Source organism: Silene latifolia, chromosome 8, assembly GCF_048544455.1.
Source record: "Silene latifolia isolate original U9 population chromosome 8, ASM4854445v1, whole genome shotgun sequence".
Lineage (NCBI taxonomy): Eukaryota > Viridiplantae > Streptophyta > Magnoliopsida > Caryophyllales > Caryophyllaceae > Silene > Silene latifolia.
The window spans coordinates 32,996,660-33,023,407 of NC_133533.1; the positions used below are offsets into that span (position 1 = coordinate 32,996,660).

General features: G+C 37.9%; 1 protein-coding gene across 1 annotated transcript; it reads left to right on the forward strand.

Annotated features, from left to right (window-relative positions):
- Window positions 1–26,210, forward strand: LOC141595003 (protein FAR1-RELATED SEQUENCE 5-like). Its single transcript, XM_074414980.1, has 6 exons — window positions 1–335; window positions 704–882; window positions 17,949–18,124; window positions 18,203–18,492; window positions 18,670–18,757; window positions 26,031–26,210. Exons 1-6 carry the CDS (start codon window positions 1–3, stop codon window positions 26,208–26,210), a joined length of 1,248 nt encoding a protein of 415 aa, XP_074271081.1.
- Window positions 26,211–26,748: the final 538 nt, after the last annotated feature.

The following is a 26,748-nucleotide window of genomic DNA, read 5'->3' on the forward strand; positions in this document are numbered from 1 at the left end:
ATGACGATCAATGATGCTGCTGGTATTTCAATATTAAATAATTACAAGTCGTTGGTCTTGGAGGGGGGAGGTCATCAGAACCTTAGCTTTAAGTTTAGTGATAGTCGAAACGCCATTAATCAAGAACGAAGACGTAGTCTTATAGATGGAGATGCTGAAGAATTGAAGGCATATTTTGAGAAGATGAAAGAGGAGGATCCTAATTATTTCAATGCAATTGAGCTCGACGATTTTGGGGCTCCAATGAATGGTTTTTGGTGTGATTCACGCTGCCGAGCTATGTGTAAAGCGTACAGCGACGCCGTGACGTACGATACAACTTTCTTGACGAATATGTAAGATGTTATATCTCAATTTATCTGTGTTAAAATGTTATTTTGATTAATCGTATTTGTTTGTTTGGTTATGTAAGAATAGAAGTGTTTTCGTATGGAGTATATATGTTTTTGTGTTAATGTTTTACTCTGCTTCAAGAATTTATAAAATTAAAATTAAAATTACCAACTTAATTGTACTATATCATTATTCTGATTAGTGATTTTATTTGTTTGGCTATGTATGTTTAAGTTTTGTTTCGTAGGATAGTTGTATAGTGTTGTTGTATGCGTTTTACTTTAGTTGATTGGTATTACGAAGTACTGTATATTTACCAACTTAATTGTAGTATATCATTAATCTAATAAAATAAATCATGGTGTTACAGGTATCGCATGCCTTTTTTCCCTTTCATAGGGGTGAATCAACATGGGAATTCAGTTGTTTTTGCTTGTGCTTTGGTTACGCGCGATTATGAAGAAAGTTTTGAGTGGGTTTTTGCTAAGTTTTTAGAACGCATCGGTAGAGCTCCATCAGTTATATTGACAGACCAGGAGAGAGCAATTGGTAATCCAATTAAAAAAATATTCCCCAACACTCACCACAGTGTTGGAATATGTGTCCTCCGACAATAATGCGATCACAACTGTCGATCATGATGATCACATGTTTAAATCTCGTTTTAAAGAATACAATTGGAAAGTAATATTTTACTGTCAACTGGTCCACACATATCGGTAATGATTGGCTGACTAGAGTTTGACATTAATGTCGTGCAACGGTGGTGATCAGTTGATCCCCTTAGGTCATACCTAAAGGGTAACACTCTTAATTGATTATTTAATTGATCGTATGACGATACGGGTTGATTAAATTACTTAAAATTGACGGACGATTTTGGAAGTAATATTTACGTATCTCATTACAATTTGATACGGTCTAAGTGATTGAATTGTTTTATTACTTAGATGAAATTATTGTTTAAGGAAACAATTGCATTTGAATGAATAATTTATTATAAATACAAGATGTTGTGATTTGTAATTGGTAAATTATTTTGGTTCAAGTAATTATGAATTACTAAGTCAATTTTGTGTATGACGTATTTTTATTAATGCGTTGATTTTTAATATGTTAAAAATGCATAACAATTTTACATGACATTTGACATGTGACAAATTGACAAAGATAAAATGGAGTCCATTTTATCTTAAGTGGACCGAAATTAAGAGGGAATATGGTGTTTAAATTATGTTATATTTTTGAGTGGAAAACAATATAATTGCACCTAGCCATAGCCATGCAAGCCTATGTTTTCTTGGATAGAAAAACTTGACCATGCATTGGCTCCCTCTCTCTCTCTTTCCCACCGGTTTTTTAAAGGACAAAATAGAGAGTTTTTCTCTATTATTATTCATTCATAATTTACACAATATTTCTAGTGTAAGAAATAAGAAAGCTCTCTAAGAAAACTAGAGAAATAAAACTCCAAACTTCTTCCTCTCTTAACCGAAAATTAAGAGACTAAAATAAAGATTTTTAAGTCAATTTTATTTAAAATTAATATTGTTCTAGTGATAATAATATTAATTTTATTAAGTTGTTACCTTGGGTATTAATCCTTGGGAGGGATTCTACACTTGAATCCTTGTTCTTCCATTTTGGAGTGCTCAAGAACAAGTAAGAAGGAGATCTTACTTGTGCCTAAAATCCGAAATCTTCAATGTAAGATGATGATTTCTCTCTTATTCTTTTATTGTTTGCATGCATAAGATCACCTTTTAATTTTATGACTAAATTAAAATTAAAACATATATGAATATGTCATGTAATGAGATATAGATTTCTAACAAGCGGTATCAAGAGCCTTGGTTGTTTGCATGCAAATCGGTTATAGTTTTTCCGAGTTATACGATTAACATATAAAACTTGTAAATTTGTGTTATTATGATATATCACGAAATAATTTATGCATGTTAAAGTTTCTGATCCTAAAATATATTTAGGATATTTTGGTTAATTTATGGATTTTTATTGTTCATCTTATATAATAATGGCATTAAAAATGTGATTTTATGATTAAATGTCATTTTCGGACTAAAAATTAGCTAAACTTCGAATTTTACAGTGGTTTTTGGATATGTTTTCACATATATTATTTTTAGATGATCTGTAAATTTTCATAATTTTTGGAGTTCTTATGCTCGAAATATGGATTTTTCATTATAAAAATCGAATTTAATTGAAAAATAGGTTAATATGAGAAATATTTCGAATCTGGTCATATAAATTTAGTATGTTGTCACATGCAATTTTACAAGATGTGTGTAAAATAATAGGCTATATTGAAGTCTTTATGCATGATTTATGATTTTTTGATGAAAAATAGCATAAATAGTGACTTAAATAGTGAATAATTGCTAAAACATACTTCATGACTAAGGAAAAACGTCACATGTTGCATTTTATTATCGTTTTCAGATCTAAAATTGGAAATTTGATGAATATAGTTTTTCTCATGTTTTTATGATTATAATTGTTAAATCCGATAAACCGCAACATTGTTTTTCCCGATAAAATTCGAAATTTTTAACCTAAGTTTTTGAACATTATGAGTGTCATGATATTTTTTCCAGAATGTTTATGAGTTCAAATTTCAAATTTTGAATTTATTTGAAATTTTTGTGATTTATTTGAAGTTTATAGTATTTTATTGTAATTTTGGGTCCATTAATGAACAATTTTAAGAAATATGAGTTAATTATAGTCAACTAGTTAGTGGAGACTAATTTTGAGTCCTAAGAGGTTAGGGTAATTAACTTGTGCATAAATATGAATTTATGTAATTTATTGTGATTTTAAAAGGTTGAATCACGCAAATCCGTAAAAACCGTTTAATATACGATATTGGCTCCTTAAAGGAGATTTAGCATAAAATTGGGCATGTTCATACATATTATAATGCTGCATTTTATTTATGATTGTCATAATTTCATTTTATGTAATTTTTGAATTATGTAATTTTTACTTAGTATGGCCTTAGTTTTTAATTGGTATTACCCGAAATGTATGGGAATATCGATTCGGTTGTAATTTATTGTGATCTCGTATCACCGTTTTGTAATTTAATAGATTTATTTTATTTTAATTACAAATGTATAATAGGAAATTATGTAATTTGTTATGTAATTTAATCATTTCGGAGTTCCTTGAAGACGGTGTCACTCAAGAAGGCGATACATAAAGACGGTGTTACCTCGAGATGCATACCAAGAACCGAAGTTCAAGGGACCAATGGAGTTGGTTTTCGAATATGTAATAGTTAATTAGATTTTCTATTTTAGGAAGGCCATACTAGGATTTATTTTATGTTTTGCATTTTATTTATATGTTGCATGCATCGCTAAATCGCCATAACTAAAACATGCATTATTCTTTTAATCGAGTTTATCGACCGTGTCAATTACAATTATCGTAGATTCACCGCTTTAGTTCACTTAAAATGTGATAGATAATAAATTGACACGACTTCTCGCTAAAATAATCAATTGAGACTTAGCCTTACCAAAAAGTAGAAACCATGAAAACCTATTTCGTGAGGGAGTGCAGTCGGCCACACCGGGGTACAAACCTTGTTACGTAGGGGAAGTGGGTGATAAATGTCTATCCACCGAATTCATGTTGATGAGGGTTTCATCGGCCACACCGTGCCCAAATTAATGTGGGTTTGGATCGTGGACACATTTATTCGAAATTTGGATTGAACTCAACAAAAGTTTTTGATAAGGGTTTCATCGGCCACACCGTTCCCTTGTCGGATGTGTTTTGGGCTAAAGATAAATGTTAATGTAATTTTATCGACCAAGAGTTCTAAAAGTAGAATCGATTAAAGCGTTAATCCACCGAGTTATATTGATAAGGGTTTCATCGGCCACACCGTGCCCAAGTTAATATGAATTTGGGTCTTGGAATCATTTATAATAGTTGGGTAGAGGTCACTATATAAATGCTCATATCTTGTTTATTTACAAGTATGATATTAAAAAGATAAATGTTAATATTTCCTTTGCCTCCATACTTGTAGTTCATTACAATGAATCCATCAAACGCTACCGCACCGATAACTATTGAGTCATACCACAATGTTTTTGACGACGTTTGCTCCAACAATGATTTCAACACTACTAGAGAACTTCATTTTGGGATAGGTTCGGATGGAAACCTTAACTTCATCACTTCTACTAGACCACCTACTACTACTAGATCTCGTGTGAGCCCATCTCAGGAAGACCGCCTCATACAATCTATAGGATCTTTGTCTCTAGAAGATAAAGATGCCAAAACTAGTGGGAGCTCAAGCAATCAAGTTCTTGCTTCAAAGGGCAAAAAGTTCAAGAAGAAGGGAAAGAAAGTGAAAAACTTCAAGCAAGTTAATAATGAGTGTCATTATTACTATGGCATGGGACATTGGCTTAGGAATTGTCCCGTATATTTGCGAAATATAAGGGAAGGAATCATCGTTCCAAAAGGTAAAATTCCTAAGGAAATTTATGTTATTGATATAAATTATACTTCCACTACGACATGGGTACTGGATACCGGTTGTGGTTCTCACCTTTGTAATCATTTACAGGGTTTAAGAGACGTGAAGAGGCTTAGCAAAGGAGATGTGGATCTACGCCTTGGAAATGGAGCTCGAGTAGCGGCCGAATCCAAAGGAACTTATGTATTAGCTTTGCCTAATGGATTTGAGTTGTATTTACATAATTGTTTTTATGTGCCTACACTCTCTAAAAACATTATTTCAATCGCCATGCTAGACATGGACGGTTTTTGTTTTGTCATTAAGAACAATCATTGTACTATTTCGAGGAATGATTTGGTTATAGGCCAAGCTTCTTCCATTAATGGCATTTACATTTTAGAAACCTCGAATCCGACTAATGATATCTATAACATTCAATCAAAGAAACTCAAATCAAGTGACCCAAATGAATCGTTCATTTGGCATTGTCGATTAGGTCACATAAACGAGAATCGCATCAAAAGATTAATTTCGACTAATGTGATTACACCATTTAATTTTCAATCATATGGAACATGCGAATATTGTCTTCTTGGCAAAATGACTCGAAATCCTTTTAGCGGTAAAGGGACACGAGCAAGTGAACTATTGGGACTCATACATACCGATGTGTGTGGACCAATGAGTATCACCGCTCGTGGAAATTATGACTACTTCATAACCTTCACCGATGAATTAAGTAGATATGGGTATATCTATTTAATGAAGCATAAAAGTGAGGCTTTTGAGAAATTCAAAGAATTTCAAAACGAAGTAGAGAACCAATTGAACAAAAGGATTAAGGCACTACGATCCGATCGTGGTGGAGAATTACTTAGCCTTGAATTCGATTCACACTTGAAAAGTCGTGGTATTATATCACAACTTACTCCACCCGGAACACCACAACTCAATGGTGTTGCCGAAAGGAGAAATCGAACCCTACTTGATATGGTTCGATCCATGATGAGTCAAACCGAGCTACTAAACTCATTTTGGGGATTTGCGATTCAAACCGCAATTAGATCTTTGAATAATAGTCCCACGAAAACAACCGAAAAGACTCCATATGAGATGTGGACAGGAAGAGTTCCTAATATATCCTACATGAAAATTTGGGGATGTGATGCTTACGTCAAAACTAAGAACGACAACAAGCTTGCCCCAAGATCCGAAAAATGCTTCTTTGTAGGTTACCCCTTAACCTCTCAAGGTTACTACTTCTACAAACCTCAAGAAAACAAAGTGTTTGTGTCTTGCGAGGCTGTCTTCTTAGAAAGCCAGTTTATTTCTAAGAGACAGAGTGGGAGAAATTTTGAACTTGATGAAGTTCAAGAGCCACAAACCGAGGTAGAGACGCAAGAAGATGTTCCTTCGTCGTCTAGCACGGTTGTCCCTCCTCCTCTTAGAAGAACGGGCCGAGTTATTCGCCATCCCGATCGATATGTGGGACTTATCGAAGAAGATGGAACACTCGATGTGTTGCTTATAGAAAGTGACGAGCCCGCTACCTACAAGGCCACAATCTCTAGTCCAAATTCCTCCTTATGGCTTGAGGCCATGAAGTCCGAAATGGATTCTATGCATGAAAACCAAGTCTGGAACTTGGTAGATTTGCCTAAAGGGGCAAGACCTCTTCAATGCAAATGGATTTTCAAAATCAAGAATGGCTGTAACACCCCCATACTCCAAGTGCCTTACCAGGACCACTCAGGTATGAGGACATTACCATCTCGGTTACCCGAGGCAATGATAATCAAATAAACAATGAAGAAACAACGTTTAAATATAAATACTTAGTGAGTGACCCCAGTCAGCCGAGGCCACTCCCGCAAGTGACCCCAGTCAGCCGAGGCCACGCCTCGCGAACCATAAACAACGATCACAACCACAATCACAATACAATTACTATATCAAACAACCAAACACAACACATCAACCAATATCCCATTATGGGACTAATACTGAGTAGGAAATCCTACCTGGTAAGCACACAATCAGACGGTCTCTCTCATTGAATCAAAAGGCTTCCTCTATGAACCCTCCTCCTATCATACAACACATAAATGCTACCAAATCACATACTACACATAAACCCCCAAATCTCTAAATTAGGGTTTAACCAAATCAAAGGAAAGGCAATAAAAAGGGTACATAGATCTTACCCTCGACGCAAGGAACTCAACGGTATAATCAACGCTAAGAACTGACCTTCCAAACTCCGGGGATTGCTAATAATGCAATTAAGAAGATGAACTTGCTTGCTTTCTCTCTTAAACAGTAATTTAGGTTTTGAAAAAGTGATTTAGAATAATGACGACAAAGCTTATATACCTTAATCGCATAATTAACAAAACCCGAGAAAACTCCCCGTAAAACCGGCTACTCGATCGAGTACCCGAGGTACTCGATCAAGTACCCCCTTACTCGATCGAGTACCCAACAGGTCAGAAACTTTTCTAAAACGCAACTTACCCTTACTCGACAGAGTAAGGCCTACTCGATAGAGTACCCCAAGACTTATAAATACGGAGTATTACAGTCTTCCCTCCTTAAAAAGAACTTCGTCCCCGAAGTTCAAACCACTACTAAAAAAAGGTACTCCCATAACATCCCCGACTCAACAACCATACAAAATTCAACATAAAACATGTTACTAACCCAACTCATCCCGACAAACATACCGACACAACATATAAAAGGGGTATAAAACCCTTAAAAACTGTTCGCGATCATCTCCTACCCCCTAAAAGAAACAAGGTTACGTCCCCGTAACCATACATACCTCAAAAAGGAAAGGGTAACACTCTTTCATAGCCTCCTCTGGCTCCCATGTAGCTTCCTCGGTCTCGTGGTTAGACCAAAGGATCTTGAGCAGAACTGTCTCACCACTCCTAGTCTTTCTAACCTTTCGGTCTAGAATCTGTTTAGGCACCTCAAGATATGATAAGGACTCATCTAGCTCTAAGTTCTCGGCCTCTAACACATGTGACGGGTCACTCACATACTTCATGCAACCGATACATGAAACACATTATGCACTCTCTCTAATGCAGCTGGTAAAGCCAGACGATATGAAACTTCCCCAACCCGCTCTAAGATCTCATACGACCCTATAAACTTCTGACTTAGCTTGCCTTTCTTCCTAAATCTCATAACCCCACGCATAGGAGACACTTTCAGAAGAACCTTATCCCCAACCTGAAACTCTATATCCCGGCGATGTAGATCTGCATAACTCTTTTGTCGATCTGAGCCGCTCTCATCCGTTCCCGATCATCTTAATCTGCTCCACCATCTCATGCACCATCTCCGGTCCTAAAAACCACTTTGCCTCAAAGACTATCGTCCCAACAGATTGGACTCCTACATCTTCTCCCATACAAAGCCTCAAACAGTGCCATACCAATACTAGTGTGATAGCCAGTTGTTAAGAAAATTCTATCAAGTCCAACCTCTGCTCCCAGCTACCACCAAAATCCATCACACAAGCTCGCAACATATCCTCAAGAGTCTTGATTGTTCTCTCGATCTGCCGTCTGTCGCAGGATGGAATGCAGTACTCATCTTCAAAGTTGTTCCCAACGATTCCTGCAACTCCTTCCAAAACCTCGATATAAACCTCGCATATCCATGGACACTATGTCCTTAGGGACTCCATGTAACTTAAGCACGTTCTTTCGATAGGCCATAGCCAATTGTGCCTTAGTCCATGTATCTTTCATTGGAACAAAGTGAGCTGACTTGGTCAGTCGATCCACTATTACCCAAATCATGTTGTTACCTTGTTGACTCTTTGGCAAACCCACAATGAAGTCCATGGAAATGGATTCCCACTTCCACTCAGGTACCTCTAAAGACTGAATCTTACCTTGTGGTCGTCGCTGTTCCCCTTTAACTCTCAGCTGTCTCTTTCTTCATCCCAGGCCACCAAAATGTTTTCTTCAAATCCTTATATAGCTTGTCACCACCCGGATGTACTGAATATGGTGTGCAATGTGCCTCTGTCATGATAGTCTTTTTCAACTCCTCATCATTAGGAACACACCACCTACCATCAAACCTCAAACTACCATCTGTATGAATAGAAAACCGGGACACTGTCCCTTTCTCTACTCCAGCTCTCCACTCCTCTATCTTAGGATCCAATGCCTGCTTACCTCGAATATCATCATAAAGCTCAAGCTGTACTGTCATATCACCCATGGCATCTCCTTTCTGCATCATATGTATCCCAAAGCTCGCTACCTCATGTCTCAGCCTCATCAAAGATAGAGCAATTTGTACACGAGGGAATGTACACTCTTCCTACTCAAAGCATCAGCTGAACATTGGCCTTCCCTTCATGGTAGATGATTTCCATGTCATAATCGGCAATCGCTCCATCCACCTTCTCTGTCTCATGTTCAACTTCTTCCGAGTGAAGATGTACTTGAGACTCTTGTGATCGAGAAAATACCTTAAAGATTGCTCCATAAAGGTAATGTCTCCAAATCTTGAGAGCAAACACCACACCCCCAACTCCGGATCATGAGTAGGGTAGTTCTCCTCATAAGGCTTCAATTGCCTAGAAGCATAGGCAATCACTTTACCATTCTGCATCAACACACATCCCAACCCATTCTTCGAGGCATCTGTATAAACCTCAAAGTTCTCGGTCCCTTCAGGCAATGCTAAGACAGGAGCTGTGGTCAAACGCTCCTTTAATGTTTGGAACGCCGTCTCACAACTCTCATCCCAACGAAACCAGTTCTCTTTCCTCATCAACGCGGTCATAGGTCTAGCTATCTTGGAGAAATCTTTCATGAACCGTCTGTAGTATCCAGCTAAACCCAAGAAACTCCTAACCTCGGAACATTCTTTGGTGCTTCCCACTTTGTCACTTGCTTCTATCTTCGCGGATCCACACTACCCCATCTTTAGAGATCACATGCCCCAGAAAAGCAACTTTCTCTAACCAGAACTCGCACTTGGATAGCTTAGCATACAACTCATGATCCCTCAAAGTTTGCAACACGATCCTCAGATGCTCCTCATGCTCCTCCTTAGTCTTAGAGTAGACTAAGATGTCATCGATAAATACCACTACAAACTGGTCCAAGAACTGTCTGAAGATTCTATTCATCAAATCCATGAACACTGCCGGTGCATTAGACAACCCAAACGGCATCACCACATACTCATAATGGCCATACCTCGACGTGAAAGTTATCTTTGGTATGTCCACCTCTCTAATCTTCACCGATGGTACCCCGACCTCAAATCAATCTTGGAAAAGACCGATGCACCACTCAACCGATCAAACAGGTCATCTATCCTTGGCAAAGGATACTTGTTCTTTATCGTCACTCGGTTCAGCTCCCTGTAATCTATGCATAACCTCAAACTCCCATCTTTCTTCTTCACGAAAAGAACTGGTGCTCCCCACGGCGATACACTTGGTCTAATGTATCCCTTCTCTATCAAATCATCCAACTGCTTCCTAAGCTCCTCCATCTCCTTAGGACCCATACGGTACGGTGCCTTAGAGATTGGCCCCATCCCTGGTTTAAACTCAACGGTGAAATCTATCTCCCTCTTTGGTGGCAACCCCGGAATCTCCTCTGGAAAAACATTTGCAAACTCTCCCACCACTGGTATCTCATCAACTGTCGGACTCTCTATCCGGTCATCTCTCACATGGCACAAGATCAAAGGACATCCCTTCCTCAGATAAGACTTCAAGGTGACAGCTGCAATCAACTTAACTTTGGGTTTGACTAGAAACCCACGATAAGACACACTAACACCCTTAGGACCTCTTAAAGACACTTTCTTTTGATGACAGTCTATCTTAGCTTTATACTTTCCTAACCAATCCCTCCCGACTATCATCTCAAAACCGTCAAAAGGAAACTCTAGCAAGTCTACAGGTAGATCAACTTGCCCAACTATCATAGATACATCTCTAAACAATCTCCCACATGATACAGACTCACCCGAAGGTATAAAAACTCGCTCACTAACAGACTCATATACCCTCAAACCCAACTGTTTAACATGACTCGAAGACACAAACGACTGAGAAGCCCCCGAATAAAACAAAACAAAGGTAGGAATACCATTTACAAGAAAAGTACCGGTGATAACGTGCGCATCTTCCTGAGCTACTTTCTTCTCCATCATGAATAACTTGCCACTTGTCTTCTGCCAACCTCCCTGGACAGTACTGGCTGAAGTGGTCGGCTTAGAACCCGACCCTTGATTGTTGTTGTTGTTCGTTGGTGGTTTCTGATAAGAATTACCGCCGTTGCGGTTTCCTCCACTCTGGTAAATCTGACTTGCCCGGTTTGGCCATGATCCAGGTCTGGTCCCGTTGCTCGCGAAGCTCGCGCGAGTCTCTGGAAAGATCCTGGTGCACTTGTGCACTCATGTCTCTTGTGGCCTACACCACCACAGCTATAGCAGGTCACACCCCAACTACCACTAACACTTCCCCGGCCGCGCCCAAAGGAAGCCCCAAAGATCAACCCCGACCCGAAGAAAACCCCTTAGACTGATTGTGGTTGCCTTTCTTGTGATTAGACTGGCCACCACCCTCGCTCTCAGACTTCCTTTTCTCACCACCTAACCTCTCCCGAGCCATCTCCACCAACCTCTCAGCTCTCCCAGCCCTCTCATAAGCTTCCTTAACATCAGTAAGGATCCCCACGGGTAACTTATCCATAATCTTAGGGGTCAACTCCCTCTCAAACCTCAATGCTAGATTCTCCTCACTCAAAGCCATGTCCTCAGCATACCTAGACTTTTCATTGAACTGCCTGTAGTACTCGGCCACAGACATCTCAGCGGTCATCTTAAAACTGTCAAACTCTTCCCTCAACTTACTCCTCACATGTTCCGGTACAAACTCCTTCCTCACAAATTTCTACGAAACTCCTCCCAAGGTATAGCGGGTAAGCCTTGGTTTGTATATATCTCCTTAGCACTCACTTTCACCGTATCCCACCACTTGCCACCGCCTCCCTCGGATAGAACGCAGCTGTTGTTCCACTCTCATCTCATCGGACGGTGAACCAAATCTAATATGTTCTCCATCTCTCTCAGCCAACTACCAAGAAGGTTAGGCTCCCCAACTCCCTTGTACTCTTTCGGGTTAAACCTCGCGATATAGAGGCTGATTTTAAAATGATCAACCTCCTTCTCCTTATTCTTATCCTTATTTTTCCCCACAGTCTTTAAAGCCTCGGTGAGAGCATCCTGATGCTCCAACATCTTAACGATGTCATCTATGTTCATAAGCTCAGCTCTCGCGTACAAAGCAGTCTTCTTGGGCGGCATCTTGAAACTATATATAAGAAAGGGTAGACATAAACACACGTACTAAACCTCAAAACATGAAAACACGCTGCCCAGAACCTACTCGATCGAGTTCCCAAACATACTCGATCGAGTAACGGGCTACTCGATCGAGTGCCCAACATACTCGATCGAGTACCCAAACATCAGACCCCAAACAGACCTTCTGATCCCTAGCATACTCGACCGAGTAGCTAGGCTACTCGATCGAGTGACCCCCTACTCGATCGAGTACCCCTAGTTACTCGATCGAGTACCCAAAAACACGATTCTGGACTCAAAATCGTCAAAAACCCACCCGATCGAGTCAGTCCCACTCGATCGAGTCATGCCAATTCAGAAACGCTACCCGCATGCTATATCATATGCTAACATGCTAAACTTTATAAAACCACATTATATCATAACTAAACATGCTACGCATCTTTTCGTACGATCTACGAGATCACTATATCATGTGATTAAATGCCACCTTATAAACATCCAACATGTTATCACTCCAACAACAAGTCTACATATTTCATTAACCTTTCTTTCACATTCCCAACCTTCTACTTCAAACATCCAACAATTAACACATTTCATCACATTCTTACACAAGTTAACCAAACACACATACGACTCGACAACCACTCCCCCCATGTGACCGGTTCAAAATTGTAGGGCGACTTCGCGACTTTAGGACGTCTCCCAAGCCTTTGCATTAGCTCCTATAACTTTTACCCCGGGTTCATTTTAGTTGACTCCCTATGTTCATTAGGTTCATTGGTTACAGGTTCAGGATCGTCGCTCTGATACCATTTGTAACACCCCCATACTCCAAGTGCCTTACCAGGACCACTCAGGTATGAGGACATTACCATCTCGGTTACCCGAGGCAATGATAATCAAATAAACAATGAAGAAACAGCGTTTAAATATAAATACTTAGTGAAGAGTTACAATTCTAAAAACCAAACCAAAATGCAATACATGTTCTCAACTGACTGTTCTAACTGAAATGTAAATAACTAATAAGCTGTAGCGGAAGACTCCTATCATCATGTCGTGGCCATCCCAGCTATCCCAGAACTCATCTCAATACCTGCTCAATATCTGCTCACCATCCTCGAATGGATCACCGCAGGTTTACAAAACAACACCGGGGTCAGTACTAATCACACATTTCAATATATACCAACAATAAGATAAACAGACACTTAATCACACACACACAAATCACGCCAAATCCAATCATCTCAATCACTCGATCGTCCACTTTGGACCCACCACCAGCGATGGGGGACCGCAGCCGTACCCACCAAATCCCCGCTCCACAGAGTGAGCGATAACCCTGTCCATTAATGTGCACATCCCTTATGTGGCGGGTTCCACAGAAGGCGAAACTAGGCGTGAAGCCACTCCCGCAAGTGACCCCACTCGTAGGCCACGCCTCGCGAACCATAAACAACGATCACAACCACAATCACAATACAATTACTATATCAAACAACCAAACACAACACATCAACCAATATCCCATTATGGGACTAATACTTGAGTAGGAAATCCTACCCGTAAGCACACAATCGACGGTCTCTCTTCATCAATCAATCAAAAGGCTTCCTCTATGAACCCTCCTCCTATCATACAACACATAAATGCTTCCAAATCACATACTACACATAAACCCCCAAATCTCTAAATTAGGGTTTAACCAAATCAAAGGAAAGGCAATAAAAAGGGTACATAGATCTTACCCTCGACGCAAGGAACTCAACGGTATAATCAACGCTAAGAACTGACCTTCCAAACTCCGGGGATTGCTAATAATGCGATTAAGAAGATGAACTTGCTTGCTTTCTCTCTTAAACAGTAATTTAGGTTTTGCAAAAGTGATTTAGAATAATGACGACAAAGCTTATATACCTTAATCGCATAATTAACAAAACCCGAGAAAACTCCCCGTAAAACCGGCTACTCGATCGAGTACCGAGGTACTCGATCAGTACCCCTTACTCGATCGAGTACCCAACAGGTCAGAAACTTTTCTAAAACGCAACTTACCCTTACTCGACAGAGTAAGGCCTACTCGATAGAGTACCCCAAGACTTATAAATACGGAGTATTACAATGGCATAGAAGGACATGATGATGTCTACAAAGCTAGCCTAGTGGCAAAATTATTTATCAAAGTCCAAGGTCTCCATTATGATGAGACCTTCGCCCCTGTAGCGATGCTAAGATCCATACGGATTTTGTTAGCGATCGCCGCATTTCACGATTATGAAATATGGCAAATGGATGTCAAAACCGCTTTTCTAAATGGGCATTTAGAAGAGGAGGTGTACATGATACAACCCGAAGGTTTTGTTTAATATGAAAATCCTAACAAAGTGTGCAAGCTTAAGAGATCCATTTATGGTCTTAAGCAAGCATCTAGAAGTTGGAATCATCGATTTGATCATGTGATAAAAGAGAATGGTTTCACTCGAAGTGTTGAGGAACCATGTTTATACATGAAATTCAGTGGGAGCAATATTGTGTTCCTAATCTTGTATGTCGATGACATACTACTCATTGGAAATGACATTCCAATGTTGTCTTCTGTTAAGAAGTGGTTAGGTAACCACTTCCAAATGAAGGATTTAGGAGAAGCACAACGCATATTAGGTATCCGGATCCATAGAGATAGATCCAAGAGGATATTGGCACTAAGTCAAGAGTCTTATATTAATAAGATTCTTCGACGGTTCAGCATGGACAAATCTAAAAGGGGATTGGTACCTATGGTAACTGGGACAATATTGAGCAAGTCTCAATCTCCCTCCGAACCCCAAGATGTTGAACGCATGAAGATGATCCCTTATGCTTCCGCTGTTGGATCAATCATGTACGTCATGATATGCACACGTCCTGATGTCTCGTATGCCTTGAGCATGACGAGTAGATATTAAGGAAATCCAGGTGAGAGTCACTGGATAGCCGTCAAGAACATCCTTAAGTACTTGAGAAGGACTAAGGATTCTATCTTAGTGTTTGGAGGAGACACCGAGCTCCGTGTTAATGGTTACACGGACTCAAGTTTTCAAACGGATAGAGATGACATGAAATCACAAGCTGGTTTCGTTTTCATGCTCAATGGTAGTGCCGTAAGCCAGAGAAGCTTCAAGGAAGCTGTGACTGCGGATTCAACAACGGAGGCTGAGTACATTGCAGCATCAGAAGCTGCCAAGGAAGCTGTGTGGATCAGGCAATTCACGGAAGGTCTAAGAGTAGTACCTACCGCCAATGATCCCATCACTCTCTATTGTGATAACAGTGGGACGATCTTTAAAGCTAAAGAGCCAAAATCTAGTAATAGATCTAGACATGTACTTAGAAAATCTCATGTAATAAGAGATTTCATCGAAAGAAAGGAAATTGCGATTTGTAAGGTTGGGACGGATGACAACATAGCCGATCCGCTCACCAAGCCTTTATCGCAGGCCAAGCATGATGGACATGTTGCATCCATGGGACTTAAACGTGTACCAAGTTTTTGTTAGATTTTGAAATGAAATAAAAGTGTTGTTTTTGTTCATGTTCATAATCACATTTGTCTTTTATCTTTTCTTTATACATTGTTACATCCAAACGGGTTGTAGTGACAATTGAACCCCGTTAAAGTGAACACAGATTAACATAGTATTTGCCCATAGTAACTTGTATGAGGTGACGTCTCGAAGTGACTAGAGTGTGATGCGATTGATGGCAAGTTCAAGTGCCATAGAGTCATGTGAGATGACTAGTCGATCACATAGGCAGACTGTTAGGAACACTTTGTCGGGCCTTATGACCGCTTATAGAGTTTTGGCAAATTTATATAGCCTGGTCGTGGCGAGAGCTACTATAGTATTCTAATGAGTCGATTCTTTTGACTAAAGACTATTCGCCTAAGATGGCACAGTTTCAGATTAACTTTGATTTGTGTTACTACGAACTTCGTAAATGGGGTCAAATGGGCATATTTTGGGTTATGATGGCTGTGGCTAGTCGAAGGGAATGAGTGCGATAGGAATTTTCCACCCCTAGTCAGGGTAATAACAATATCTCAGGGCCACTCGAGGAGTAATGAACTGGAAATGTGTGGCCACGCTCGGAAGATATCTATGGTAGATAAATCCGGTCAAGCAGTTATTCTCCAGATCGAGGAAACCACTCTCGATGTGATCACTTGCAAGTACGACCTGAAAGACACCTTGCATTGAGTGGGAGATAGTAATAGGACAAGAGAATTGGTGACGCACACTTGTCAAGGACAAGTGGGAGATTGTTGGAATATGTGTCCTCCGACAATAATGCGATCACAACTGTCGATCATGATGATCACATGTTTAAATCTCGTTTTAAAGAATACAATTGGGAAGTAATATTTTACTGTCAACTGGTCCACACATATCGGTAATAATTGGCTGACTAGAGTTTGACATTACTGTCGTGCGACGGTGGTGATCAGTTGATCCCCTTAGGTCATACCTAAAGGGTAACACTCTTAATTGATTATTTAATTGATCGTATGACGATACGGGTTGATTAAATTACTTAAAATTGACGGACGATTTTTGAAGTAATATTTACGTATCTCATTACAATTTGATACGGTCTAAGTGATTGAATTGTTTTATTACTTAGATGAAATTATTGTTTAAGGAAACAATTGCATTTGAATGAATAATTTATTATAAATACAAGATGTTGTGATTTTTAATTGGTAAATTATTTTGGTTCAAGTAATTATGAATTACTAAGTCAATTTTGTGTATGACGTATTTTTATTAATGGCGTTGATTTTTAATATGTTAAAAATGAATAACAATTTTACATGACATGTGACATGTGACAAATTGACAAATTGACAAAGATAAAATGGAGTCCATTTTATCTTAAGTGGACCGAAATTAAGAGGGAATATGGTGTTTAAATTATGTTATATTTTTGAGTGGAAAACAATATAATTGCACCTAGCCATAGCCATGCAAGCCTATGTTTTCTTGGATAGAAAAACTTGACCATGCATTGGCTCCCTCTCTCTCCTTCCCACCGGTTTTTTGAAGGACAAAATAGAGAGTTTTTCTCTATTATTATTCATTCATAATTTAAACAATATTTCTAGTGTAAGAAATAAGAAAGCTCTCTAAGAAAACTAGAGAAATAAAACTCCAAACTTCTTTCTCTCTTAACCGAAAATTAAGAGACTAAAATAAAGATTTTTAAGTCAATTTTATTTAAAATTAATATTGTTCTAGTAATAATAATATTAATTTTATTAAGTTGTTACCTTGGGTATTAATCCTTGGGAGGGATTCTACACTTGAATCCTTGTTCTTCCACTTTGGAGTGCTCAAGAACAAGTAAGAAGGAGATCTTACTTGTGCCCAAAATCCGAAATCTTCAATGTAAGATGATGATTTCTCTCTTATTCTTTTATTGTTTGCATGCATAAGATCACCTTTTAATTTTATGACTAAATTAAAATTAAAACATATATGAATATGTCATGTAATGAGATATAGATTTCTAACACACAGGCTCTGCCTTTGGCACATATTGAAAAATGCTGGTAAAAATCTGGGAAAACATCCACTTTAGAACGATATCTCAAGTGAGCTGAATTTAGCAGTTCACGACAGTTTGGATGTGCATTATTTTGAGATATCATGGAAGGAAATGGTTCATAAATATGGTATTGAAAAATCTTCATGGGTGACAGAGTCGTACTTGATCAGGGAGAGTTGGGTCCCCGCATATTGGCGTGGAATATTTTGTGCTGGGATGTCGTCGACGCAGAGGAGTGAGAAACAGAACCGGTTTTTCAAAACTTATGTCAATGGGAGGATTACCTTAAGTCAGTTTGCAAAGAAAATTGAGGAAGCCTTGAAATTGAAAGTGAAGGACGAGACCGCGAACAATCAAGATTGCACATAGAAACCATATAAGATTGAGTGCAACTTACTTGTTGAGCAGGTTTTCCATAAGTTGTACACTAAGAAGATATATAAGTTGGTACGTGATGAGGTAATTGGGTTAATTTATACCAACACTGATCCGCCAAGAAGAAATGGGCATAGTGTGACATTTAACGTTCAAGATAAAAAAGCGGCACCATTTGGTAAGTGTAAGAACTATTGGGGTCATATTCACAGAAGTGTGGGACTGCTCAAGTGCTCATGTAAGTTATTTGAGTTCAAGGGTATACTCTGTCGATATATTATTAGATGCATGGTTATCGAAGATGTGAAGGTGATCCCGGAGAAGTATATACTTGATCGATAGCGAAAGGACTTGGTTAGAGAATACGAGACAATCAAAACTTGGTATTATAATCCGGAAGCCTCAGCTCGTGCGAAGAAGTCGTTGGAGGTAACTATAAGGAACCACTACATTTCCACACTAGCGCTTTGAGATGATGAAACTTATGTAACATGCGATAGACTGACTTCTGAATTAATTAAGGAGTTGGAGGGGATTGCTGGTGTTGAAACTATAGACGCCTATGTCTCTGGCGGTGTTTTTTCTAGGGTATGGGGTCATAGAAGGCTACAGCCTAAGGAATGAAATATTAGACATATGAAGAGGAACGCAGCATAGAGGGATGGTCGTCTGCATGACCCTATTGACAGATGAAGATCTGGGAGGGTACCAAGAGGCAATAAAACTCCCGATCCTAGAAAGAATAAGAAGGTGATTAATAGAGTAAATTGTTATTCACTGTTATATTAAATCCTGTACTCGGCTTTTATGCATAACCCTCTCAATAACTTCATAATTTTTTTAATTGCAGAAAAAACTGAAGTTGCAAACCCATGCACCGCTAATGAGAGCAATCATTTAAATACTGCATGTAGCGATTTTGGTGCATCGTAATCTACTCCTACAAAACAGTTTGGTACATCGCAATGTACCCCAACGAGGAGCCAGTTTGGTGCATCGCAATGTACCCCTACGAGGAGCTAGTTTGGTGCATCGCAATGTACCCTTACGAGGAGCCAGTTTGGTGCGTCACAATGTACCCCTACAAGGACCGAGTTTTATACGTTGCAATCTACTCCTACAAGGAGCGTATTTGGTGCATTGAAATTACGCTCACCTTATTCTACCCCTAGCAGAAGCACATTTGGTGCATCACAGCCTACTCCTCCTTTGCATGGGATGGAAGGAGATGTTAATCGCTCGATGTATGAGTCGTCTTACGAATTTTACCGTTAGTATGTTTGTCATATAAATTGCATATGAATCAAATTGCATATTGCACACCATCATCTACTGTGACACCCCCATACTCTAAGTGCCTTACTAGGACCACTTAAAGTATGAGAACGCCACCATCTCGGTTACCTGAGGCAATGATAATCAAATAGACAATAACGAAACGTACTTTAATAGTAAATAAGTTTAAGTGATACAAGCCAAACTCCACAATCTGTAAAAAGGAAACACAAGGTCCTTAAAACTATCAACTACTAAACAACAAAAAAATGTTCGACATAGCGGAAGACTTCTTAACTGCAATGTGATGACTCATCCCAGCTATCCTATGCGCATTGTCTCATACCTACTCAATAACTGCTCACCACCCCCGAATGGATCACCACAGTTTTTAAAACAATTAACGGGGTCAGTACTAATTACACGAAAACAATGCCACAATGAAACAAGTACACAAACAGTTCAAACAGCTCAGCATAACCCCAGTCTCCATCTCCAATCTTCACACAACTGACTATACACTAAAGTGTGTAGCCCTGCCAGAGTACCCATCGCAACAGGTACTCCTCGCCGCCAGTGGGGGACCGCAGCCGTTCCCACCTAAGACCCGCTCATCTCCATCGAGCGATAAACCCATGTTCATTACTGTGCACATCCCTTCTGTGGCGGGTTCCACAGAAGGTGAATCAAGGGCGTGAAGCCACTCCCACAAGTGACTCCACTCAGCCAGGGATGCACCCCAAAGATCACGGACAGACAATCACAACCAATTACCAAAATCAACAATCACAATCATGAAATGCCAATTCCTTTATGATAATCAATCAACAACAATAAAACAATCACCAACAATCAACAATGCCATGTAACCAATACTGAGTAGGGAAACCCTACCTGGAACAGCAATCACCAAGATCGTCACAATCCGCTAATCAACATCGTCCTTCACTGAAATTACTTCTTATCAAACATACAATCATACAATCACAATCTAACATCAACAATACTCCCCAAAACCCCCAAATTACCCAATTAGGGTTTCAACTAACATTAACAAAACATTATAAAAATTATATAAAAAGCTTACCCTCGACACAAGGATCACAACGGCGTAAAGAACAAGATGATCCGACACTCCTAGCCTTGGGGATTTGTTAACAATGCGAGGAACACACTTACGTAACTTCTTTTCTTCTCAAAAGGGGTTTTTAGAATGATAAAAGAGATTAAGAAATATGACGGAGCCTTTATATACTAATCCCGCATTATTAACAAAACTCGTCAAAATCACCCATAAAACACACTTACTCGATCGAGTAAGTGACATACTCGATCGAGTTCCCTTTACTCGATCGAGTGCCACACGTACTCGATTGAGTACCCATCAGGTAGACTGCTGTTTTGCGTAAAAACATACTTACTCGACAGAGTAAGCCCCACTCGATAGAGTAACCATAGACATAGAAAACCGTAGTATTACAGTCTTCCCTCCTTAAAAGGAACATTGTCCCGAAGTTCAACCCATACATAAAAACAAACATACTAACTCGATTAAGACACAATAATGCAACTACGAACTCAAAACAAAACCCCAACCTATAAAACATGAACTCTTAACACCAACTCCACCAACTATGCCTACCTCCACAACACGGCTCACGATATCGTATCGACTACATCATAGTCTCTCTCGACACCAACTCCAAACACTACCAACTACTATCCACAAACGCTGCTAGCTCCGTAACATATTATCCACTAGAAAATGCGATATCAAGACACTCATAACATCAAACGGAATGTTACATTCTACCACCCTTAAAAGGAACTTCGTCCTCAAAGTTTACTCACACTCATAAATATCATCATCAAACTGTCAACTCTTATCGAAGTATTCTCCCATTCCTAAACATCGAACTACCACAAGCACGGTCATGACCTTTTAACAATATCAACCACAACACAAATCCATCCTTTATGCTACATCAACGCTCTACTTCCAATTATACTACAACATGCATAACCATCAACCACAATACAAATCCATCCTTTTTGCAGTTTTAGTATTTAAATTTCAATGTGTATTTATTTATTTTCTCAAATTTCAATGCGTATAGCTTCAATGTCTTGTTTTATAAATTATTTAAAATCTCGTCTTGTTATATAAAATATCCAGATTTAGTATTTAAATTTCAATGTGTATAACTTCACTGACATTATACATAACTTAAATTCACATTATGTATAACTTCAATGATATTATGTGCAACTTCACTGACATTGTGTAACTTCAATCCACATTATGTATAACTTCAATGACATTATGTGCAACTTCAATGCACATTATGTGCAACTTCACCGACATTATGTATAACTTCACTGACATTATGTTATAACTTCAATCCACATTATGTGCAACTTCAATGATATTGTGTGCAACTTCACTGACATTATGTGCAACTTCAGTGGGCTTTAGTGACATTAACTCTCATCTCATCTTGTTATTGTGTTGGTTTCAAATCTGAATTTATATTTGGACTAAAGTTATACAAAAAATGACTAAAGTTACACTATTATAGACGAAAGTTACACTATCAATGAAGTAAAGTTACACAAACACAATAAATTGAAATTTATATTTGGACTAAAGTTATATAATTTGGACTAAAGTTACACGATTTTGAACTAAAGTTACAGAAATTTGGACTAAAGTTATACAAAAAAAGGACTAAAGTTACACTATTATTTACCAAAGTTATAATATTAAAGACTAAAGTTACACTATTTTGAATATATATGTAACACCCCATGTTAATTGAAGAGGTCCACTGATAGACTTAAATGACTAGTGCTTAAAGGGATTGGAGGTACTACTCATATCAACAAAGTGCACTTTCTTTTATGGTTATCCATGCAAAAGAACTCCACAGTTAAGCGTGCTTGGCTGAGAGTAGTCTTTGGATGGGTGACCTCCTGGGAAGGTTCCCGGGATGCGCATGAGTGAGGACAAAATGTGTTATAAAGGACTCGTGTTGATCTGTGGGCCATGTACACAGTCTGGTGAGCTATCATAAGTAACCGCTCCCGACCTGGTTTGGGCCGGGGTGTTACAATATAAATTTAATTTGTATAATTTTAAGTCAAGATTATGTAATTTTAGTCCATATTTGTATAACTTTTGTAATTTACAAGTAAAACTTTATTTCTTGAGAGTGAATTTTATTAAATAACTCTAGTCCATATTTATGTAACTTTTAGTCCAAATAACTCCAGTCCATAAACTTACACTATTTAGTCCAAAATTGTGCATTTTTAGTCGAAAAAAAGAGAGAAGTGAGAAGAATAAGAGATTTAATATTTTAAGGGTATAACTTTAATTCTTAATGATATAACTTTTGTCCTAAATAGTGTAACTTTAATATTTAAAGGGTATAACTTTAGTCATAATTAGTGCAACTTTCATCACAAGTAGTGTAACTTTACTCATATAGTCCAAGTTTATGTAACTTTAATGTTTGAAGTGTATAACTTTAGTCGTAAGTAGTGTAACTTTAGTAGCAGATAGTATAACTTTAGTTGTATTCACATATAGTTTTGAAAATTCAAAATAAAAAAAGTTAACAAATATAAATTGTAAACAAAAATTATAAAGTAGAAAAAACCGTAAATCTCACCAATACTAGATCTAAAATAAAAAAACCAAAAAAAAAATTAAAAAAAAAACAAAATTGATAAGAAGAAAACTAGATCTGAAAACTAATAACAAAAACAAAAAAGAAACGAAAAAAGAATCGAAAATAACTTTAATACATAATAACAAAAATCCGTTAATCTAACAAAAAAACCCGTAAATCTAAGAAAAAAACAAATAACTAAAAAAAAAAACCAAATAACAATAAAAAAAACCAAATAACAAAATCATGATTCTTAAAAAAAAGGGTTTAACTTTAGTGCATAATGATATAACTTTTGTCCTAAATAGTGCAACTTTAAAGTTTAAAGGGTATAACTTTTGTCAAAAATAAACCAAAATAAAAAACAAAAACAAAAACCAAACAAAACAAAACAAACTTGAATGGTTATGTAACTTCAATTCATATAATGTATAACTTTAGAAGTTAATTGTGTAACTTTAATGTTAAAAGGGTATAAATTTAGTCGTAAATAGTCCACCATAATAACAAAAAACCGTTAATCTAACAAAAAAACGGGTAAATCTAAGAAAAAACCAAATATAAAAAAAACCAAATAACAATAACAAAAAAAAACCAAATAACAAAATCATGATTCATAAAAAAAAAAAATTAACAATGAAAAATAAAAATTTAATTTATTACTAAAAATTAAAAAAATCGTCTCACAACAACACCAACACACAAATACTATAACTTTTGCACTTTATGCGTATAACTTTAGTCGTAAAGTGTATTACTTTAATATGCCAAGGGTATAACTTTAGTTGTAAATAATGTAACTTATCTTTTTTTTGCATATAGATCTCAAAAATTTGAAATATCATTACGAAAATTAACAACTGAAAATAAAGAAACAATCTGAAAAATGAGAAAAAGAGTTAACTGAAAAATAAAAAAAAATAGAAAATGGGGCTTAATGATTAATAAAAATAACTCACAAACCGTCACAAATAGATATGAGAAAATTGTAAATTAAAAATTCTAAAATAAAAAAACCCAAATTTAAGTACAATAAAAAATAAATCGAAAATTTTTAAAAACCGTCACAAATCAACCACGTCACAAACCAACGGACCACCTTGCACTAACCCCACCATCAACCCCCACTCTCGTTGACCTTGCTACTGACCACCAGTCACCACCGCCTTCTGACCGCCGCACCACCAATCACCAACTACCCTACGCCTACTACCAACGAGCAGATCGGGAAAAAATACCGTTGTTGTTGCTGCTGTCGGCAGTGACCGAGTAACGAGGAGGGAGGCGGTGTGTTTGTGAGAGGGCGTTGGTGGTGACTGTGGCAGTGGCGGCAGCAGGTCGGTGGGGGTGCTTTTGTGGTTGTGGGGAGGCCGGAGAAAGGAGCAGGGGAGGAGGACGGCTGAGATCCAGGGGTGGCGGTCATGCGAGGGATGGCCGTCGTGCGGGGGGCAGCAGGTCTAGTGGTGGGTCGGGTGTGGTGGTGGTAATGGTGGTTTGTTTCGGTTTTTGTTGTTTTGGAATATTTGTTTCGGTTTTTTTTTTTTGGGTTTGCTGATGAGAGATGAGAGGATGAGAGATTTTTTTTTTTCTGAATGAATGAGAGGTTAGTGAATGAATGAAGGAGGAGAGGGAGATTAGAATGGGAAGGAGATTAGGAATGATTATGAAGGGAGATTAGGGAGAATCATTTCTAGCCTTTCATTGAGATCCAATCTCATCCCTCCATCCCTTCCATCCAAAGGCCCTTATGAAGACTTATGGACTCAAAAGATATAGTGGACTTACGAGAATTGCTCTCTCTCTCTCTCTCTCTATATATATATATATATATATATATATATATAGAGGCCGGATCCGGTGAGGCACCTCATTATGGCGAGGCGGCCGGTCTCACCAAATTCCTTCATTAAACTTGGGGCGGACTGAATGTGGACTGATATTAAACGGGCTCATTCAATGTGGGCTGTCAATTCTCTAAACTTTTCTACGCTTTCTTCATCAACGATTTCTTCATCAACGATTCCAAACCCAAACTCCATAAACTAATCAACGATTCATCAATTGCAGGTTATTTTTGTGAACACAATTCTCATCAACTTTTCTACGCTTTCTAATGTTCATAGATTCCAATTGGTGAATTCCGTGAGGGTTGTGAAGCGATTAATATCGTGATTCCAATTGCAGCGATTTGCCGATCAACAAGCAATAATATCGTGATTTGATCAATTTCAGAAGACTTTATTCGATTAATTTGAAGGTAATTTCATCAAAATAACATACAACAAGGTGATTTCAGCAATTTCAGAAGAAGATTTCGAATAATTTCGAGGTAATTTCATAATTTTGATCAAAATTGAGCTCGATTAATTTGTGTTTCAGTTTTAGTTTGTAAAATATTGTGATTGTAGTGGTTCCAAGAGTTGGTGAGACCGGATTAGCGAGCCTGGTTCATTTCCTCAAGCACCAACCCAATAGGGAAAATATTGCTTGTAATTAATATTTTCAAAAATGCACTGGTACTATCCAAATTTCCACTTATCTATAGTTAGTTCCCTATAGAGAAATATCTGGTTCTTGATGTTTTGACATTGTCAATGGACTTCAGTTCCATTTTAATGAATCCACTCCATGAATCTCCACAAGAACTCAACAGTGGTGTACTATGGTCTGATATTCTTTTCTTTTTCTCCTCTCCATTAAATCTCATTAATCATGCCGGTTTGTTTTAACCTTTGATAGAATTAGTTTATGTATTTGCTCATTTATGATGTAGTACACCCATTTCCTTAAGAGGGGTCATCACCAAGAAGAACCCTTGCTGATTTTATTGCAACTAGACTCTCATTAAGCATTCTATTTTGACTTTTTAAATATATATCATATAAACATTTAGTGTGGCTCATTGTTTTTAGGTAGACAAAGGATTTCCTTTGAGTGAAGCACTTCTCGCACATGATAAATGGCTTGAAGAGAAGGGTGTTAGGCATACCGATTTTGCTGTTGTGACATGGTCTAACTGGGATTGCCAAGTCATGTTGGAATCAGAGTGCCGATTCAAGAAGATTAGCAAGCCTTCATACTTCAATAGGTAAGAGTTGTTAAGTTCTCCGAGATATATATTATTTGATGATACACTTAATAATGAGCTGAGGAAGTCAGTCATGTGAATCTAATTTCCTGGGTGTAAAAGTAGACTTATGAATTGTTTTTGGTCATAAATTGGTTGAAATCACCTATTTTGCTCTTATTCTTATTTTGTGAATTCTAGAGCCTGTTTTGTGAATCTTAGACCTTAGTTTTGTGAAATTAGAAGGTAATATTGTGAAACTTGGTCATAAATTGGTTGAAATCACCTATTTTGCTATTGTTCTTATTTTGTGAATCCTAGAGCCTGTTTTGTGAATCTTAGACCTTAGTTTTATGAATTTTAGAGCTTATATTGTGAAACTAAAAGGTAATATTGGGAGACGTGGTCATAAATCGTTGAAATTATCTATTTTGCTCTTGTTCTTATTTTGTGAAGCTTAAACCTTGTTTAGTGAATCTTAGAGTTTATATTGTGAAACTAAAAGACAATATTGTGAAACTTGGTCATAAATTGGTTGAAATTATCTATTTTGCTCTTGTTCT

Excerpts from the sequence above, each read along its gene's own strand:
- LOC141595003 (XM_074414980.1), top strand. The coding sequence starts at position 1 with ATGACGATCAATGATGCTGCTGGTATTTCAATATTAAATAATTACAAG. Across the intron at positions 18,493-18,669 it reads GTGAAGGTGATCCCGGAGAA|ACTGACTTCTGAATTAATTA; the intron begins GTATATACTTGA and ends AACATGCGATAG. Across the intron at positions 18,758-26,030 it reads CTGGCGGTGTTTTTTCTAGG|GTAGACAAAGGATTTCCTTT; the intron begins GTATGGGGTCAT and ends CATTGTTTTTAG.